Genomic DNA, 17,575 nt, shown 5'->3' on the forward strand with positions numbered 1-17,575 from the left:
CTGAAGTATTTTATTCTACTGTTATTTATTTCAGGTGGGAGGGTGTGTATTTATTTTTGGTAGAAGCTTTTTATTCCATATCTATTTATTACAGGTTGAAGTTTTCAAATCTATATTTATTCATTTCATGTTGAAGTTTTTTATTCTATATTTATTTTTTTCACTTTGAAGTTTTTTATTCTATATTTATTTCATGTTGAAGTTTTTATTCTATATCTATTTATTACAGTTTGAAGTGTTGTATTCAATAATTGTTTATTTCAGGTTTCAGTTTTTTATTCTATATTTATTTATTTCATTCTAAAGTCTCTTATTCCATAATTATTTAACACAGTTTGAAGTTTTTTATTCTATATTTATTTATTTCAGATTGAAGTTTTTTATTCTACTTTTATTTATTCCACTTTTAAGTTTTTTATTCTCTATTATTTTCAGGTTGAAGTTTTTTATTCTATGTTCATTTCATGTAGACCTTTTTTATGTATTTATTTCAGGTTATATTTTTGTATTCTGTATGTATTTATCTCTGGATGAAATTTTTTATTCTATATTTCATCCTGAAGATTTTTTTTTCTATATATTATTTCTACAGGTTGAAGTTTTTCATTCTATAATTATTTATTTCAGGTAGAACCTTTTTCTCTATATTTATTCATTTCAGGTTATGGTTTAATATTCTATATTTATTTATCTCTGGATGAAATTTTTCATTCTATATTTATTTTGTTCCGAATATTTTTATTTTACTACAGGTTGAGGTTTTTCATTCAACCCTTATTTCAGGTAGAACAATTCATTCTATATTTAGTTCAGCTTATAGTTGTTGTTGATGTTTTGGGATTTCTCTCGTTTCACAGTATTTTCCCTTTTGATTGGAAGAATAAGTTTCTAATTTGGTTTGATATTTTTATTGTATGAAAAATTGTAATGTGTTCAGAAAGACCAGTTAGTAAATTGTTTGTTTTTGTAATTCTTTCAGGTTTGTTGGAATACGTAAATCAGTTTCAGATGCTGAATTATTTATGATTCTAATTGGATTCTTAATCAATTGGTTTAGATTAAATTGATCGGTTATTAATTTTAAAGTCTTTTGGTCCTTTTTTAAAATCCTATTTAATGTAAAAACCTTGCATTAGAATTACTTATTTTATTCTGATTAAACATTTTCAGAAGTTTTTTTTAGCTGGTCATAAAATAATTTTTAGATGAGGGTTTATGATAGAGACAAACTCCAGTTAATGATATTTCAGCAGAGAAGGACATAATAACACCGACTGATTCTAAAGTCTCACTACTAGGCCAAATGATAGGGCTGCATTTCAATATATTCAGACTCAGATGGTTCCTGCTGGAATCAGGTTCCTCTGGTCCTCTACACACATGATGGGAATCAGCTTTCTGCTTTAAAGGGCACTAACTGGACCTGCAAACTGACTTGTTGTGGTTTCTCTCTCAGATTGACTGAAGTCCAGAAGATGGAAGATTGGGATTTAAACGAGGATACAGCAGAACCTCCAGGATCCAGTTGTCTGTCTATGAAGAGTGAATGGTCCAGAAATAGACCTACAGACTTACGGTCAGAATCTGGACCCCCAGACATAAAGGAACCAGTTTCTAACTGATTCATTTGACTCCACAGAGATAGGACCTCAAGAATCTGATTTGGTTGATCTCCAAGCATCTAACTCCAAAGATCTTTAGTTTTTCTTTCAGCTTAAAGCTAAATAAACATGAAGGATGTCAGTCAGTAAATCAATAGGCAAGGCAAGGCAAATTTATTTGTATAGCACAATTCAGTACAAAGAAAATGTAAAGTGCTTTACATGATTAAAATACAGGAAGATAAAAGAGAATCAAAGCAAGTAATACAAAATAAAAAATGAATAAAATAAAATTAAAAAAATGCAGAAACAAAAAAGAATATTAAAAACAGTTGGGTTAGCATTTGATCAAAAATTTCTCCTTGGGCAGTTGACAATTCCCCAGAACCTTGCCTTTTGTTGTACTACCATAGAACTGCAAAACCTTTCCCATTATCTACAGGTAATTTAACTCCGCCCGATATGCAATTTAACTTTGCCCGATACACACCAATCCTATGGTGCCAACCTGGATAACTGGGGGGGATCCCACTCTAGATTACCGACGTCTCAGTAAAATGAAGTACCTTCTGGTGGCACCTACAACCTTCCTCTCTCTCTTAGTGAGAGCCTCACGTTCCTATGCGAGGTCTTTTGGTTCACAGGTGGAACAAAACCTGAACTGCCTTTCTGCTCCCCAAAAAGAAAAGTTATCTTTTATTTTGTCTTTAACATTTTTGTTTATTTCAACATTAAAAGAACCTTATTTTCTTAGCAATTGATCAAAAATTTCTCCTTGGGCAGTTGACAATTCCCCGGAAACCTTGCCTTTTGTTCTACTACGATAGAACTGCAAAACCTTTCCCATTATCTACAGGTAATTTAACTCTGCCCGATATGCAATTTAATTCTGCCCAATTTAACTCTCAATAGAGTTTTAATGAAGGCCTAAGAATCAATGATTAGGAAAATAGAACCAACCAAGAATCTTAGGAGCAACCAGGTTCAGAGATGCTCTCTAAAGCTTCTGGACCACAGGAGGTTCTGGGCTGGGAACACTGGACCCAGCATATATACTGGGTCCAGTTTATCCGATAGGCTGTTGACCCGGCTAAAGATCAACAGGGAAAAGCAGAACAACAGAAATTGGGCTATCCCTCTATTTTTAAGGTTTTGGGTCAGAGTCTGGGCCTGTGTTCTGTTCTTTAATGACGGCCACATCAGCTCTTCAGACAAGATGAACAGCTTTGCTTCTGATATCAGGGAGCAGAACGTCTGCTCTCCACCCTCTCAGACTAGATGTGATCAATAGGTCAGTGTCTAGAACTTTCTAGGCTTTGTAGTACTAGTAGTGGGTACTATAGTGGTACTTTGTAGAATCCTTCCTAGAAATTTGATCTCATCAGCTGCATTAAACTGTGACATGAGCCTGTTTTCCTGCAGGTGTTGCTTTGACCCATGTGATCCAGACCAGTAGAACCCAGTTCTTCAGATAATGTTCAGTTGGATCCAACAGAACCGTCTGAATGTTTCACTCTGGAACTTTAAACCTTGTGCTTCTCTGTGGTAGTTTGTCTTCAGAGCTTCTTCTCTGGTTTTTATATCAGAGTTTCTTACTGATTGATGTGATCTGAATAACACCATGTTTATGTTTCAGAGCTCAGAACCACAAACAGAGAGCAGAACCTCCAGGGTCCAGCTGTCCATCTATAAAGAGTGACCGATCCAAAGGAAAACCTCCACACTTCAGTGCAGAACCTAGACCCTCAGACTCAGAGTAAGGAACCAGTTTCTAACTGATGATGTGACTCTGCAGAGATAGAACTTCTAGAATCTGAAACGGTTGATCTTCAGTGACTCACTTCTTTGGACTTTGTTCTGCTGGTTTCTCATCAGCATCCAAAATATTACTGGCATGTCCAAAGTAATTTTCTCTCCTTCCAGCCTGATAAATCCCAGAAGTTGTTCAGATCTGAATCTAAACAAACAGAGATAGAGACTCAGTGTATCATGAATCAGAAGAAAAGGTTCTGGTTCCTTCCAGCAGGTGGAACTGGCTGTAAAAGCAGCCCTCACTCCTCGGGCTCCTTAGTGTCTTTGTCCACACAGTCTTACCTGTGAAGCTGCAGGTTGGTGCCGTTCAGAGCTTCATCATGTTGCTCAGAAACCAGAACTCTCCCAGCAGCTGTTCATCTGCAGCTCTGTCTCTTCCAGCATCAAATAAACCTTAGCGCCACCCTGCCTCTGATCCAGTTCAGGTTGTATTGGGATTCTGGGTGGTTCAGTGGTACAGTGGATGCTCCATGTGCCAAGGCTATAGTCCCTTATCAAATTGTCATGGCTTTAGCTGCATGTCCTACCTGCTCTCTCCAACCGCATACCTGTCAGATTCAAAGCCTCATTAATCCCAGTTTGGATCAGTAACAGACAGAAACTAGTCAGACAGCAAAGAGACAGTTCTGACCCACTGTCTGATCTTCTGTCTGTGGTGGACCTTCATGAACATCTTCAGCTTCAGTAGTCCCACCCTGTTGCTAGTGAATTATTTAATTGATGAAGAAATGTCTCCACAGATGGAGGAAGAGGAGCAAATCCCAGTGTGGAGAAAGAGCCGGAACCGGTGCTGGACCGCTCACAGCCAATCACATCAGCTCTGCAGCAGGTAAGACATCTCCAATCAGAGCTTCCTTCTATTGTCTCTGTTAAACCAATTCTACGTCTTTAGTTGGATTTGGAGATACAAGCTTTTCAAAGTCTTTCTGGGATCAATTATTCCAACTACACCTTTGTATTTCCAGCCGCTGTAAATGTCTGTGTTCAACCCAACAACCTGTTTGCTGAGCTGGTTCTGTTTTCAGTCCTTTGGGCTAAATGTATTAAAACTAAACTTTTCCTTAAACCTGGAGTTAATTTTTGAAGCATAAAAAAGTTGGAGAAAGTAACCTGCTGCTCTTCTGCTTTCCCAAGAAGAGGGAAGGAAAGTCTGAGAGACAGAAACTTGGATTTCCTCTTACAATAGATCAATGATTACAGGATAGATAATTGTATTTACACCACGGAAGTATTCTAACAATCTTCTAAAGGACAAAATCCGTCCCATGTCATTTCCAGTCTGTAATTATTCTTTGAAAACATTCAATCCTGTCTGAGTGAAAAATTACATTTAAATGTGAATACCAGCTGCTTCAATGAGCTTGGTGTGGAAAAGGTAAGGAGAAGGATCCAGATGAGATTCAGGACACCTCCTCACAAAAGAAAGGTCTGTTTAATTAATAGACACAGTCTGAATCAGGAGCACCGTGAGACAATGAGGATGAGACATATATAAGACTGCCAGGAACAAACAGGAACTTAAAGACATGCAGGGGTAGTTACAGAACTATGGACAGCAAGAATAAAAGACTGTGGGAGAAACCAATTAGAGGGAGAACAGGGAAAACAAAAAAACACTGAACGTGGATATGACAGTTTTTCTGCTAGATGCTGAGGAACCCTTTTTCTTTCTCTCTTCCTCTTCTGGAGCTAATGTGTTTGTGGAAGAGGGTCCAGTAGAACTGGTCCAATGAGGACACTATTGACATGATGCTAAAGAGTTGGTGTTGCTGAAAGCTGCTGCTGGTTTCTGTTAACACTTCTTTTTCTCTGATTTGGGAATCAGATCCTGAAAGTGGACACATACTGAACACAAAACAAAGGCAGAAAGATGCTATCTGACAATTGAACAATATTCTGGTTCTGAGGACTGATCAGATCGTTTAGCATTAAATCAAGTGAAGGAAGAGACATATTAATGATAACACCTCCTAATGTTCGAGATGGTTTGGTTCCATCTTCATCTCTAAATCAGCTTTTTTCCTTCAGTCGTCTTTTCTTCTGTTTTTCAGATGTTGGTCTGCAGGAGGTTCTAAAGGAACATAAGATCAGTCTGAGAAGGAGATGTGAAGGTGTGGCTGAAGGAAGTGATGAAACAGGAAGTAGAACCCTCCTCAACAGGATCTACACTGATCTCTACATCACAGAGGGACAGAGTGAAGAGGTTAATACCCAACATGAGGTGAAGCAGCTGGAGAGAGCTTCCAAGATCCAGAACCTCAATGGTTCTCCAATCAGGTGCCAGGACATCTTCAAAGCCTTCCCTGACCAACATGGAGCCATCAGAGTGGTTTTGACCAATGGCGTCGCTGGTGTTGGAAAAACCTTCTCAGTGCAGAAGTTCACTTTGGACTGGGCAGAGGGCTTGGAGAACCAAGATGTTGATGTTGTGGTTCTGCTTTCCTTCAGGGAGCTGAACCTGATCAGAGATCAGCAGCACAGTCTTCTCACACTGCTCCACGTTTTTCATCCAACACTCCAGAAACTCCCAGCTGAGAAGCTGGCTGTTTGGACGATTCTCTTCATCTTTGATGGCCTGGATGAAAGCAGACTTTCTCTGGACTTCAACAACAGTCTGCTAGTTTCTGACGTCACACAGAAGTCATCAGTCAACGTTCTGCTGATGAACCTCATTAGGGGGAACCTGCTTCCCTCTGCTCTGATCTGGATAACTTCCCGACCTGCGGCAGCCAATCAGATCCCTCCTTCGTGTGTTCCCAGGGTAACAGAAGTACGAGGCTTCACCGACGGCCAGAAGGAGGAGTACTTCAGGAGGAGGTTCAGTGATGAAGAGAAGGCCAGCAGGATCATCTCCCACATCAAGACCTCCAGGAGCCTCTTCATCATGTGTGGGATCCCAGTGTTCTGCTGGATCACTGCTACGGTTCTGGAGAACCTGTTGACCACAGAGCAGAGAGAAGAGCTGCCCAAGACCATGACTGACATGTACTCACACTTCCTGCTGGTCCAGACCAGGAGGAAGAAGAACAAGTACCATGAAGGACATGAGATGAGTCCACAGGAGCTGATGGAGGCTGACAGGGAAGTTCTTCTAAAGCTGGGGAGGCTGGCCTTGGAACATCTGGACAAGGGAAACATTATGTTCTACCAAGAAGATCTGGAGCAGTGTGGTCTGGATGTCACAGAGGCCTTGGTGTTCTCAGGAGTTTGTACAGAGATCTTCAAAAGAGAAAACGTAATCTTCCAGAAAACAGTCTACTGCTTTGTTCATTTGAGCGTCCAGGAGTTTCTGGCTGCAATATACATATTCCACTGCTTCACCAGCAGGAACATAGAGGTGTTGGAGAACTTCCTGGGAGGAGAACACAAAGAAATATCTCTGGAGGACTTTATGAAGAAAGCCATGGAAAAATCCCTCAGGAGTACAAATGGCCACCTGGACCTGTTTGCTTGCTTCCTTCATGGCCTCTCTGTCGAGTCAAACCATAGCCTCTTAAAAGGCCTGCTGGGTCAGATGAAGAACAGTCCAGGAACCATCCAGAGAGTCATTAATAATCTGAAGGAGATGAACTCTGTTGGAATCTCTCCAGATAGAAGCATCAACATCTTCCAGTGTCTGATGGAGATTAAGGACCTCTCAGTTTATCAGGAGATCCAACAGTTCCTGAAATCAGAGGACAGATCAAAGGAAGCACTCTCAGAGATCCACTGCTCAGCTCTGGCCTACATGCTGCAGATGTCAGAGGATGTCTTGGATCAGTTAGACCTGGATAAGTATAAAACTTCAGATGATGGAAGACGTAGACTGGTTCCAGCTATGAGGAACTGCAGAAAGGCTCGGTGAGTCTAGATGTCCTCATGGTGATATGTTCATTCAGCTCTATTGTCCTCCTGGTTCTTCTTCATGGTTCTAGTTGCTTCTGGACGATTTTGCTCTTTAACTTCTTCCTTCATCCTTTGGACTATTTCAATCGTTCAAACATCTAAAAGTTCAGCTCCTTCAGAACAGCTCTGCTGGAGCTTTTGATGTTTAGAGATTTGGATTATTTTCTAAATATTCCACTTTGGATCAGTTTCCATCTTCCAATGAAATGAATAGGATCCTTCAGAATGTAGAAAACCAGTATTTTCTCTAAAGATCCAATCAGCAAGATACCCATCAGAACCTTTAAACATCTCTTTACTCATTTAGCTGTTAGCCCAGAATTCACTATTTTAGTCTCTTTGACTGTTTTTATAAAATCACTGTTTAGCTTTGATGAAAACTTGGACCATTCAGATCAATCATTGCATTGCTGTTGTTGCCATGTAGATTAGTTGTTTGGATTTAGAAGCAACTTTTCTTCCTGCCTTCTGCAGCCTTTTTAAAGCTGTTGCATGTCCTCCATAAAGTCCTGTAGAGACACAGGCTTTTACACTTTAGACACTCCAGCCTCTTCTAATTACTGGGAGAACTTTCACTGCTTTCTGCTTCAGTCGAATACTCGCCATCATTGGGTTTTGAAAAATAGTTATGGTCCCCCCTTTAACAACCGATCAGAGAATCATAGACAGGTTTCAGATATTACAGGCTAACGATGGAACCAAACGACCCATTCATGGGTTACCATTTCCATGTTTCCAAGCGATACAAGGCTTTGTCTATATAAGACTCAAACTCACTGCGGATTCCAGACATTTGAATTGAGAAAGCTTCCTGGAGAGGTGGCGAAACGTCTTCAAATCTTGGAAACCAAGTCCAGTGGATATTTTTTTGAATTTCTACGGAATGAATATGACCTGGATGACTGAGAACCTTCATCAGCATTATACGAAAACATTTAGAGTTTCAGCTGCCAAACCTTATTTTAGTGACATAATGACCCTTTAACATCTTGAACTAGTAACCATAAGTGCCAAACAATGAACATCAGTAAATCCTCCATTCCTGTGATCAAAGAAAAACTTAGCAAACAACATTAAATGGGAATCAAAAGCTAAAGCCCCTGACACGTCTTGATGATTTAGCCAACGTATGCCTGATGTCCTAGAATCTTCTCAAACGCTGGCATACACTGAATATTCTTTGTTTTTTCTACTTTGGGTATATGCATAGCGTATTTATAATGAGTCCAGAAGTTATGTCCATCGACAGCCTAAATTACGCATTACCCACGAAAGTGTAATGCCCATTATATGTCACAAGCCAGTGTCCTGAGGAGGGCAGCAATGCGGCCAGAGGCCCTTGTCCTGCATAAAAGGATATATTTGATCAAAGTATTAACAAGCTATTGTTTACCTCCCACAAAAAAATGAGAATAAATAAATTAAAATGAAAGAAAAAAGAAAGAGAGAAAGTTTGTAGTTGCAGCAGCTTTAGTGTCATGTCTGCTAGGAGGTTTGTTGGTCATGGGTGTGGGTGTGAACCCAAGGAGGATGCATCACACTCACCTTCTCGCTAATCCTCTGATGGTGATGAAACATGGAGGCGGTTTCCACCCCTGAACCCCCTTTTATACCAAAACTCTGCCAGTGTGCCATTATACAGTAGCTGTAAGTTAGAAAAACGTTCAGCAGTTGTCTTGAACACATCAGAAAAATTGATATGCATTGGAGATAGTTCTTGATAAGTTACGCATAAGTTATTCACACGTTACTCATAGGTTTTGGATAAGTTTGACACCATGACTTTTAAGTAACTTACACTTAACATATGTCAAAGATCAGATAACTTAACTGTAACTTATGGCACACGTCTGAGCATGCTGTCCCTCGATGTACTTGCGGTATGTTGACGTGTGCCAGTGTGTACTTCAGCGTGCTCATAACTTATAGAAAACATACCCATAACTTATCCATCAAATGCCAGTACTTTTTCTTACATCAGCCACACACTGGCTAAATTGCCAAGGTGTGATGGGGGCTTTAGAGGGTAAAAAGCCACATCATTTCATTGATTGTTTTGTCCAGAAAAGGTTTTTATGGTCGAGCTCCCGTGTGAGTTCCATCTGGTGGAGGAATAAACACCGACAGTGAGTGCTGCAGGATTAAATAAAATCCATCTGTAAAACAAAGATCAGATCTGTTCTCAGCACTTTGATCTGTTATGAATTTGTTGGGCCTGCAGCTCTACTTCTCTTATTGGCTGCCTGAAGTTTAAATTAGTTGGATCAGAAGAATTTAAGAAGGGTCCTGCTTAATATGAGAAAACAGAGTACAAAAAAATGCTAAAAAAAACTGCTTTTTCTCAGGACAGTGAATACCGCCTGATATAAGAAGCTACATTCAATGACCAGAAAGAGCATAGATTTTTTTTCAGTGTTTAGTGACACCTCTTAAAAGAGCGCATTAAACTGCTAGATTTTATGGTGTTCTTTGCAGCATGTGTGCTGCCTTTTGAGCGTAAAAATCTAAAAATAATAAGTTATGTTGAAATTCATCAGTTTGTAAGTAGATCTAAAAATATATATATTCTTGGTTGTAAGAAACTGCGTTGTAGTGAACATTCTGTTAGTTAGTAGCACCTATATAACCTGCTCAGTTTGTTCTTCATCCATTCAGCTCAAGAAAGCTGAATGGAGCACATACAGCTAAGCAATCAGCTGAAGTCATATTGTCTAAATTTTACTTTTCGCCTTGGAGCTTATTTATTTGAAACTCTTATGTGTAATTTCAAGACCTAAGTGTGTGTTTTCCATGTATACAGCTTACCCTGCTTATGTTAGTTTTTGTTAAGATCCTAATTCATAGTAACTTCTCTCGTTTTATTCTTTCATGGAGGCTAACTAAAATGTACTTATCTTATGCTTATTCATACTGTGATTTAAGGGGGTAAAGTATGCCTTATTTCTGTATTCTTCAGTTTTACGGTAATTGTTGAATGAGGGCTTCATTAAAAGATAAGAAACCTCAAGCCTTGTGGTTTTTATTGGAGGTCTTCTAGCTAACCGTTATCTGGCTGATGTGACCTTTCTAAAGGAGTTTTTAGTTGCTTTTCAACCAAACACATGGTAAAAGGGTCCAGTTTTGTCCCTTTCGGCTTGCATTATGTAGTGTAGCATTCACATGGCAGAGTTGGGAGGAGGACGACAGTGGCTTTGGAGGATAATGGTGGTACTCTGCCATCCAACCATCACCTCAGCCAGTTCCCCTGTTTTCTGCTTTGGTGAGAGAGGTCCTCCATTATCTGCACTCAGAGGCCTATTGCTGGTAGCTGTTCTGGAACCAGCTCCATTTTTTTAAAACCTTAATAAGGTGAGAGGTACCTCCCCACTGCTTCACTGGAAAACAGAGTTGAAAGCTTTGACAGAACCACTGCTAGTGTAACAGTTGCAAGCATTCATCTATAAGTGTTTTTTTTTTGTGTAAACGGGTTTTTGTTTTCATAATGATATTTTTTGGTTATTTTATAATACTTACATGTGTTATGGGTGAACCTTTATTTTGGTGTGCAACCTTTTGTCACGCAATTCCAAGTGCGTGCGTGAGTCAGTCAGTTGAAAAAAAAACTCCTGTATCAGTCACATGACTTTCTTGAAATGACTTGCGTACCGATACAGTGTTTCTATGGGCACAACGCATCCACCCATGCATCGGTGTTGCTGGTCCCATCACTACCGTGGAGAGCAGATATTCATCAGATGATGACATTGCTGTTTTCTCATTATGTTTTAGTCTGTGTTTATCATCCAGATGGTCTGATTTTATTAGAACTCACTTTATTTCTGTTCTAATTATAGACTTGGTGGCTGTTATCTCCATGAGGCTGAATGTGAAGTTGTGGCCTCAGCTCTGAAGTCCAACCTTCATCTGACTGAAGTGGAAATAGAGGCGATCTATGGAGGTGAATCCTTTGGAGACTCTGGAATGAAGCATCTGTGTGAGATACTGGAGAGTTCAATCTGCAAAGTGAAAAAACTCAAGTGAGTTTTTTCTGTTTATTCAAACCAAATTATTCACTGACACTTTAATGCTGATTTTAATTCAGTGTTTTATTCTAATATATTTTCTTTAAAAAAGCTGCTTTTCAAATGTCATAATTAAATTTCTCAGACTCTTTACCTTGTGAATGAATTATTTTCCCTTTCCAGATGTTCTAAATATTGAACTTTATTTTCCAGATGTTCAAACTTTTAAATGTTTTGGACTGGTGGACAAATTTGAAGAAAATAAGTGATGATTTTAAGTAATCATGGAGATGTTTCATTTTGATTTCGGAAAGATTTAGATGATGAGATAAGATGGCTTTATTTCTCATTTCTAATTAACATCTTTAGATCCAGAATGACATTCGGTTCCTCTAGGGTAGAACCAGAACCACTGACATGTTATAACTAGAACAAAGTAAGATGATCTAAAAAATAATTTTTTAGGAAGAAAAAAAAAGACATGAAGTCTTTGTCATGAAGCTGCTGTTTTGTTTGACTGGGTTAGAGAGAACCCATCCTCTTCAATCGGTCAGCTGTCAGGGCGCTTGGGAATCCTTTTTTTTCTTTTCCTTCATACATTTGAACCCAAATATCTGGACTTTCTACTCCTTCCTTTCTCCAAACTAGCTAATTTCTTCTCCCTATTTTCATAACTGACATAAGAGCTGCAACAAAACAGGGAAAGATAGGAAGGGAATCTTTCCAGTTGGAGCCCAGTTAATTTGTAGAAAAACACTGATAGAGACATGGATGAAGACAGGAGGCTGGAGACATTGATGGATCAGATTGTGAGATGCAGACATTCCCCGTCCATTCCCCCTTTATTAGGGAAGAAATGTCCATGTTTATTTATTTTTTTCACTTTCACAAATTAAAAATAGAAACACAGAATACATCATTAAAATAAGAAATGTAAGATGTAATTTCTCTACACACTCACATATATACATATGTGTATATATATATATATATATATTAAAATAAGAAATGTAATGGAATGTCAGAGAAACCCCATAGGGCTTATGCCAAAGGCCACAGCCCTAGAACAACAAAAGATCAGGCAGCTCACATTATGAAAGACATTTCACTAGAGAGAAAAAACACTTTCTACCATTTATCTCTGAAGATTCCAAATATTTTCTACATTCAGTCCATAGTTTTGCACCATGATGCCAAAAAGCCAATTTCACTTGAGTTTTATTACTTAACGGTAAATGAAAAGACAAAGGTTTTGCAGTATTACAAGAGTGGACTTGGCAGTTCTTAACAAAATAATTATTGAAACTATCAGGAGACTGACCTTGTTTTATCAAAAAAACAAAGGTACATGTTTGACAATTATTAATCTTATAAATATTCAACAACTGTAATTGGAAGAAAAGGGAAGCACTAGCTGTATCAACTTAAAAAAAAATTTGCTAAGCAAACAATCGCTTTTTCTAAAAGTAGGTTTTTTTAAGATAACTAGGAAATATACTTGCCCAAACAATATTACAGTATGACATGTACGGATAGATTAATTAATAATATATGGTTAACATCACTTTATTGTAAACAAAATTTGTAATTCTTCTCAAAATACCTGTAGATTTAGTGACTTTTTTGCAGACTGTACCAATTTGTTTTCTCCAAAGGAGTTTGTCGTCAAGTTGAACACCCAAAAAACAAACAGTGGTAACTTTATAAATTTTTTGATTTTAAAAACAAATTCTTATTTCATCAAATGTATAATTTCTGTGCCCATCAAAAACCATGAAAGTGCATTTTTTTTCAAATTCAAAGATAACGAACGGCTTGGAATAAGGTTGAAATTTGGGCTACACTGTAAAAAAAAAAAAAAAAAAAAAGAAAAAGTCCAAACTACGGTGAAATACAGGCAGCTGTGGTTACCAGGAAAATGCAGTAAAAAAGGGAAATCATAAATTTTACAGTTGAAGACATTGTTTTTCACTGTAAATTATTGTAGAAAAAAATAAATGCCATAAACCCTTGAACTCTATATCCTGTGAAAAAAATAGCCCTATCCATTGATATTTAAATTTATCTGCCATAAAACAACAGATACATTACAGTTCTTTTTACAGTAATTTCTTGTTTATTTTACAATGTGAAATAAATACAAAAAAAAATAAATGCACACATCAAATGTCGCTTGGGTCTGGTCTCGGACCTGGCAAGTTCTCTGTTTAGGTTTGATTTTTAAATGTGGAAAGGGACGTTTCTTCTGTCAAACATAACTGGTGTCCACTCAAAGAGTCTTCATTTAAGTCATCTTTATTTTGATGGTTATAATTTTCCTCCAATCACACAGGTTAAAACCCTCAAAAGAGACAGAAACATCTAATTACATTGAGAGGTCAATAAGAAAAGAAAAAAAACTAATCAATTTACATCTATTTAAATAATTTAATCCTAAAGAATAATAAACATTAAGTATTTTATAAGGAAATGAAACAGCAATTAATAAATTAGCATTTTTATCAAAAATTTTTCTGCTTTAACTAATAAACACCAAGTGTATTTTTATATATATATATTTTTTCTTTTAATATTAAACAATCAACCAAATAATCAGAGTCAGTCCATGTGAATAAGCAACTGTAATCAGCTTGCCGGCTGTCCTTCACAGTTCTTCTTAGAAACCTTTTGCACGGCTTGCACTTTGCCGGTTCTATCATCACTGTTTGTCTTGCATGCTGTGCTACTTCCTCAAACAAGAGTGAGAGCTTAGCCAAAGCAAAGGTACACCCTTTGATTGCATGAGATTGAGTCCAGTTGGTTCCCATCTCCAGCAGGTAGAGCAGAAACTAGCAGCAGAGGAGATTGGCAGAAGGGAATGGCTTCCTGGCAGTTCACCAAAACAGACCAGTTTTGCTGGTATGCTTCTGCACCATTGGTCTGGAATTTGTAGGGACGCACAGCATTGTCCCACCAAAGTGCAAAGGGGAGCCTATTTGAGAACTCACTAGAACTTCGGCGGCACCAGCGGGAGTGTATATGTTCGATGTCTAGAGTTGCTAGAAGAACAATCGAAGAGGAACAGGTTCTGTTAATGGAGTTGCCAAAAAGACCGATTAACCTTTTGTCATAGTTGTCCATTGTTCCTCGGTTTTTAAAAATGGTACGCCCGGGCACCGAATCGAGAAGGACGAGAACAGAGACAGCCTGAAAGGCATAAAAAGTAACAATAATAGCAGCTTTTTTTCAGCGTACTTCCGCTTGAGGTTAGCAGTGGTTTGCGACTGTCCGACGCGTAGTGAGGATTCTTTTGAGGTGCTCAACAACGGTTGCAGAACCTCTGCACAGGGGGCTTGGTCAACCACAGTGACAGATTTGACAGTTGCAGAAGATATGCGTCAGAAGCATAAATTGGTCTTTAGTTGAAGATAGGCCTCAGACAGATCAGGTTCTGCCATTTACATGTTATCAAAGAGACAAGTTCTGGAGAAGTCAAATTGCATTCCATTGGGTTTACTGGACTGCAAGGATCCGCCCTGCAGAAGAAAAAAAAACACAGTTATGGCTGATTTATACTTTGAAACTAGGCCGTCTGCATAGGTGTCGCATTGGACGCAAAGACATCCCCACCCCCTCCGCAGACACTCTGCTGCACCTCTCCCAAATTGCCTTGTGACAATTGCCTGTGACAGGAGGCTTTTGATTGGTCAAACCTATATCCAATCTACACTATTCGTATCTCCTGTGTGGTACCTTACCGGCTTGTTTTGTTTGTATGATTGCAATTGTGGAAAACGACTTGTGAAGTTGCACCAGCTAGAAGAGCGAGGTGCGCAAGAAGGCTAGAACCCTTGGATTCCCGCTCTTTTTTGCCCTCATGTCTCTCCGTTTTTGCCCCCATTTCCTCACCGCCTTGGCCGTATCTAGACCCACAGCTAGTTTGTTACTTTCCCCTTTTGCGTTGTGGTGTGTGCAGACCATGCTTCAATATTGAGTATAAATCAAAAATGTCTGAGTCATACCTGCAACAAGCTCACTGCGACACACTGCTGCGGGAGTATAACCAGCCCTTTACAGTCAATATCATGCTTGGAAAAAATTAATAAAGACAAAACAATGTCAAAACAAGCTTTCATGAAGTAATTCTTAAAAGTTACAGTTGCAGGTCTTAAATCTAGTCACAACGTGGTAGGAAAGAGCCAAGACTAACTCAAAATAAAAATACTGGATAGGTCTAATATTTAATGGAACTTAAAATTTATGACTCAAAAACAAATTAGTTTCTAAAAGATGTAGTTCCTCACATTTATTCTCTAGACAGAACAGTGTGCCATCAGAAGCTGAATTGAATTTGTAAAACAGAATTCTGGATTTTAACATTTTGAAATGAAATGCTATGGTTTGAAAAGTTATTTAATAAAAATTTAGTTTAGGTTTAGAAATTGAATTTCATTGCTTTGAACACTATGTTTTAATAATGTTATTTCAGTTTTATTTAATTTATATTTCTGTGTCATGTATCTGTGTGCTCTAGAAAGCAACTTATCAGATTCCCAGGTTTATATGGAACATCTGCTTAAATTATTTACTTACATGTCCTCCAGGACCAATGTTTTTTGGGGTAGCAGGGATAGTCAGAACCCCGCCTCCACACTGCCTCTGTTCTCCTTCCTATGGCTTGAGTCACATGGTAAATGGCCTCTTGTTGCTTTTGGGGTTGAGATTTTTTTTCTCTCTGCTCCGACTCTGTATGCTGTTGTTCACACTTTTTTTTACTAAAGTTTATCTGAATTATACAATCTACTCATGCACCCTATTTTATTTTTTTTTTAAGACCAGACTTGAAACTTTCTGTCTTGATAAAAGTTATAAATTACGTGGCTTAGGTTTTCCTGAGGGAGCTCTGTAGATATGCTGTTGGCAGCAATAGCTCAACCAACATCTTCTGGGTTTTCTGCCCTTCAAACCCCCAGTCGGCTTAAGCAGATGGCCACTCACACTGAGCCTGATTCTGATGGAGGTTTCTTCCTATTAAAAGGGAGTTTTTATCACTCCACTGTCGGGATTGCAAGTCTGTGGCTCAATGCAGTCTGCTGGGATCCCTAAGTTGTAAGCCTAACTGATTATAGTGATAGACTGTATTGGGTTTCATTGTTCTGGAATAACATTATTAGGGATTAATCAACTTTACAATTGAATCTGGATCACTGACTTAAATTGACTTTGTGTAAAGTGCCCCGAGACAATATGTGTTTTTAAATGGCACTATATTAAAGTGAAATGAACTGAATTGAATTAGTCAAACATAATTTTCAACACAAGAAACTGAGATTTAAATGCCAATGTATTCAGTTTGTTTGGTAAAATTCATTTTTTAAACAACTGCATTTAATTTCAAATTACATAAATACACATTTGCTTCCTGTAATTTTTTGATGCTAATTTGGATAAATAACCTCATTGAGCTGGAATAATGGCTGCATTTTCTGCCAAACTATTTTGAACAACCATTGGATACATCTTATTGACTTTAGTTGAGGACTTGACTGAAGTCAAACATACTACATACTTTTTAGGGTTTCTAGTAGATTAACTGATGTATCAGTTCAAAACTCAAGGCTGGAACATTGGACATCCCTAGTTCATAATAGGCTGCACTATTGGAAACTTAATTTAATAGTTTTGCTATGGGCTAAGTCATTATGCAAGTACCTGATTAAGATCCCAAATCAAATGACTAAGGTCACTTTGTAAAACATTAAAAGCCAATCAAGTAGCCATAAAACTGAAACATACCAAAAAATGTCCTGCCAAGGTTTGATTTTCTCTTCAGCAGGTTTACATCTGTCCTCTTGACACTGGTTTGCTTCTTATTCCCTTCATCCTGATCCTAATCACAACAGCACAGTCAAAAAGTCAAAAAACATTTTTTAGAAAGTCTTTTGAAGAGATAAGGAAAAAATATATATCACTTGAAATCTCACCATGTCTTTATCAAAGCTCAGAAAATATGACAGAGAATTCAGGCAGACAGAACAGGGTTGTTTGTTTAAAAGTGAAAAGCTTTGACTGCTCATGATCACATGACTCCTCAGCTGTGACCAGCTTGCTGGATTGTCTGTAGTGATAGATACTCAGGTTAGTGACCACTAGACTCAGATGGGGAACTATAATCACTGCATGAAAAGTGAGATTTTCGTCCCCGTAAACTACCGCAGATCTCCCTCATTTTTGGCAGTTAACGACAATTTGCAATCCGCGCTTGTCGCCGTTTGTCAGTGCCACAAATTGTCGGAA

The 17,575-nt window shown here is 38.2% G+C and overlaps 1 protein-coding gene across 1 annotated transcript in view; it reads left to right on the forward strand.

Annotated features, from left to right (window-relative positions):
* The window catches only part of nlrp3 (NLR family, pyrin domain containing 3), a 57,676-nt gene that overhangs the window by 14,008 nt on the left and 26,093 nt on the right, over positions 1 to 17,575 (forward strand). The window contains exons 2-7 of the mRNA XM_015404447.1: positions 1,457 to 1,576; positions 3,238 to 3,357; positions 4,154 to 4,242; positions 5,465 to 7,253; positions 11,132 to 11,314; positions 17,384 to 17,398. Coding sequence (XP_015259933.1) covers positions 1,476 to 1,576; positions 3,238 to 3,357; positions 4,154 to 4,242; positions 5,465 to 7,253; positions 11,132 to 11,314; positions 17,384 to 17,398 — 2,297 coding nt within the window. The 5' untranslated portion in view covers positions 1,457 to 1,475. The remainder of the gene's footprint in view (positions 1 to 1,456; positions 1,577 to 3,237; positions 3,358 to 4,153; positions 4,243 to 5,464; positions 7,254 to 11,131; positions 11,315 to 17,383; positions 17,399 to 17,575) is intronic.

Source organism: Cyprinodon variegatus, unplaced genomic scaffold (genome assembly GCF_000732505.1).
Source record: "Cyprinodon variegatus isolate N-32 unplaced genomic scaffold, C_variegatus-1.0 Scaffold1748, whole genome shotgun sequence".
NCBI classification, from domain to species: Eukaryota; Metazoa; Chordata; class Actinopteri; order Cyprinodontiformes; family Cyprinodontidae; genus Cyprinodon; species Cyprinodon variegatus.